Raw genomic sequence first — 3,043 nt, 5'->3', positions numbered from 1 at the left:
AGACAGTTGGGGGGGGGGGGGGGGTGGAGAATCCCAAGCAGAGTTTATGCTGTCAGTTCAGAGCCTGACATGGGGCTTGATCTCATGAACCAATCTCACAAACTCTGAGATCATGACCTGAACCCAAATCAAGAGTTGGTCGCTCAACCAACTGAGCCACCCAGGCACCCCTGTAATATGTTTTATATGGCTAGTGTCTTCAAGCCAGAATTAATCAAGGTTTATCATTAATCTAGAACAGCTCATTCCTTTTTCCCCCCAAAGATAAGTATTTAATCTGGCAGGCTTTTTTTTTTTTTTTAAGTTTTAAGTTTATTTATTTTAAGAGAGCACAAGTGGGGGTGGGGGCAGAGAGAGAGAATAACGAGGCAGGCTCCACACTGTCAGCACAGAGCCTGAGGTGGGGCTCAAACGGTGAGATCATGACTGAGCCACCCACATGCCCCTAATCTAGCAGGTTTTAGCAACTGTTGTTTGCCAAGAAATAAAAGAAATTCTTAGTTAAGGAGTCAAATCCAAAAATACAGTAGTAGTCTAAAAACCATAAGTCTTTGTGACGTTGAGTAGTTAAGAGTCTTAATCTGAGTGTGTGACCATTAAGAGTAGAACTAAGAGAGTAGATGTTAAAATTCATTTTTGTAATTCCTTTAACTCCTAAATTTGTGCTTGACTGTTTATATGTAATTAGGAGGCTGCTACTGTTACTTATAAAAATAATTGGTTTTTTTGTTTGTTGGTTTTTTTGTTTTACAGTGGACAAATCAAACTAGCAGATTTTGGACTTGCTCGACTCTATAACTCTGAAGAGAGGTGAGGCATTCATCAAAATAAAATGTGGGGAAAAGGAAAGAACCCCTTTTATTCTTGGATATTCTAGTATTCTGCAAGTTGCAGTAACTTTCAGAGTTCCCTAATTTTCTAAGTATGTTATCACCTAGATTTTAGATAGTATATTCTATCTGAATTCTTGAATCAGTCTTTGACTGAAGTAAATCAACCCAAATTGGAATGGAAGTTATTTTTTCATCTTCTACTTCTGTCCAGTTTACTTTTGAACCATTAGATTGTTAACGGAGCTGTTTTGACAATCCCATTTTAATTGGCAGTTGTTCCTCTTTGCATTTCATTTTACAAGTATCTTTTCATCAGAAGTGATTGTAAATTTATGTCATGGTTACTTTTTATATTTCAGTCGCCCTTATACAAACAAAGTCATCACCCTCTGGTACCGACCTCCAGAACTTCTGCTGGGAGAGGAGCGTTACACACCAGCTATTGATGTTTGGAGCTGTGGGTAAGCCTCTGTACTTTTTCTTTTGTTTATAATTCATGTATTATTGAACTTATATCTGTTTTCTCTTTACATTGCCTTTTAGTAGCTTTTTATTTAGGTTTGAAAGGATGGGGATAAACTTTCTGACAGAATGCAGAGAAATCTGTGGAATGTTTCCTAGTGTTAGAGACACCCTTCTTTAAATTTTTATTTATGTATTCATTCACTTTTGGAGACACACATGTTTTTGTTTTGTTTTTTATTTTATTTATTTTTGAGAGAGAGTGTGAGAGCAAGAGAGTGAGCAGGGGCGGGGCAGAGAGAGAGAGACAGAATTTGAAGCAGGCTCCAGGCTCTGAGCTGTCAGCACAGAGCCCAGCATGGGGCTTGAACCCACAACCTGTAAGATCATGACCTAAGCTGAAGTCAGATGCTTAACCAACTAAGCTACCCAGTTGCCTTGAGACACACGTTTTTTAAAACATTTCCCCCAAACATCTTTTTTTTTTAAACATGTTTGAATTGGGATCCAAATACATTCAAATAAAGTCCATAGATTTCAGTTGATTATCCCAAGTCTTTTAATTGTAGCTTCTCCCTCCATTTTTCTTGAGTTCCCCACCCCCATAATTTCCTTAGAAGAAACTGGATTGCTTTTGTCTTACAGAGTTTCCCACAGTCTGGATTTTGCTGATTGTATCTTTACTGTGGTTTTTGTTGTTGTTGTTGTTTTAGTATGGTTCTCTATCCCTTTTATTTCCTGTAAATTGTAGGTGAATTCATGTTTCATTTCCAGTTATCCCCTGACCCTGAAATTACGTCACAAGTGGTTTTGAGTACTTACGACAGATTATAGTCAATGATATATCAAAGTTGAGGGTAGGTGGCAGTGGGAGCTTCTGCCCAGAATACAGGCAATAACTAGGTATGTTATCTGTAGAGAAGTTAAAAGCAATAAAACAATAGTCTGCTTTTATTATCACATTACACATGCAGTTCTAAACAATGTTTGATAAAATATTCATCCCTATCAGCGGATTTACACATACATGCACAGAGACACACCCCACTTTACTAATATATAATTATCTCCTTTTGAAGTGTTGTCACCTATTAATGATCCACTTTCATTTATTCGTTTGTGGTTGTTTTATGATGGTGATATTCTAATTATATTATTCCAGGAAGAAATACATAAAGATAACATCTACTTTACTAACCCTAGGTACGGGTCACATAGATAAAGGTAAAGATAAAGCTTTAATTCTCTGGTTTTATTCACCAGTTTTCAGAATAATGAGGTGGTTTCCTAGTATCCTTCAGAGATGACCAAAGAGAGGGTTTATGGGGTGTTTTTTTGTTTGTTTGTTTCTGTTTAGTTTCATTATGAACTCATGGATTTAAACATGTTTTATGTGTTTTCATCTGTTATGGTTATCATCTTATTCCTATTCACATTTTTCAGTCTTTGGCCAGTGGGAGTTTAGAGAGTCCTTCCTTGTTTTTTGGTTCCAGGCTTATCGCATTCATTTCCTGCTCTAGACCTGAAATCAGCTATTCTATAAGGAGTCTTAGTTCCTTTAGTGGAAAATAATACTTAAAGACCGCAATTTGTGGGGCGCCTGGGTGGCTTAGTCGGTTAAGCGTCCGACTTTCGCTTAGGTCATGATCTCGCGGTTCGTGGGTTCGAGCCCCGCGTCAGGCTCTGTGCTGACTGCCAGCTCAGAGCCTGGAGCCTGTTTCAGTCTGTGACTCCCTCTCTCTCTGACC

General features: G+C 38.1%; 1 protein-coding gene across 9 annotated transcripts in view; it reads left to right on the top strand.

Moving 5' to 3' along the window:
- CDK12 (cyclin dependent kinase 12) overlaps positions 1 to 3,043 on the top strand; it is a 94,444-nt gene that overhangs the window by 29,864 nt on the left and 61,537 nt on the right. For all 9 annotated transcript variants that reach the window (XR_013338840.1, XR_013338842.1, XR_013338841.1 and 6 more), the window contains exons 7-8: positions 754 to 810; positions 1,193 to 1,294. Coding sequence is in view for 3 of the 9 variants with exons in the window: in XM_077779343.1 (XP_077635469.1) it covers positions 754 to 810; positions 1,193 to 1,294 (159 nt within the window). In the remaining 6 variants the exon portion in view is untranslated. The remainder of the gene's footprint in view (positions 1 to 753; positions 811 to 1,192; positions 1,295 to 3,043) is intronic.

This window comes from Crocuta crocuta, unplaced genomic scaffold, assembly GCF_008692635.1.
Source record: "Crocuta crocuta isolate KB4526 unplaced genomic scaffold, BGI_CrCroc_1.0 scaffold68, whole genome shotgun sequence".
Lineage (NCBI taxonomy): Eukaryota > Metazoa > Chordata > Mammalia > Carnivora > Hyaenidae > Crocuta > Crocuta crocuta.
This window is presented reverse-complemented; position numbering and strand designations above follow the sequence as displayed.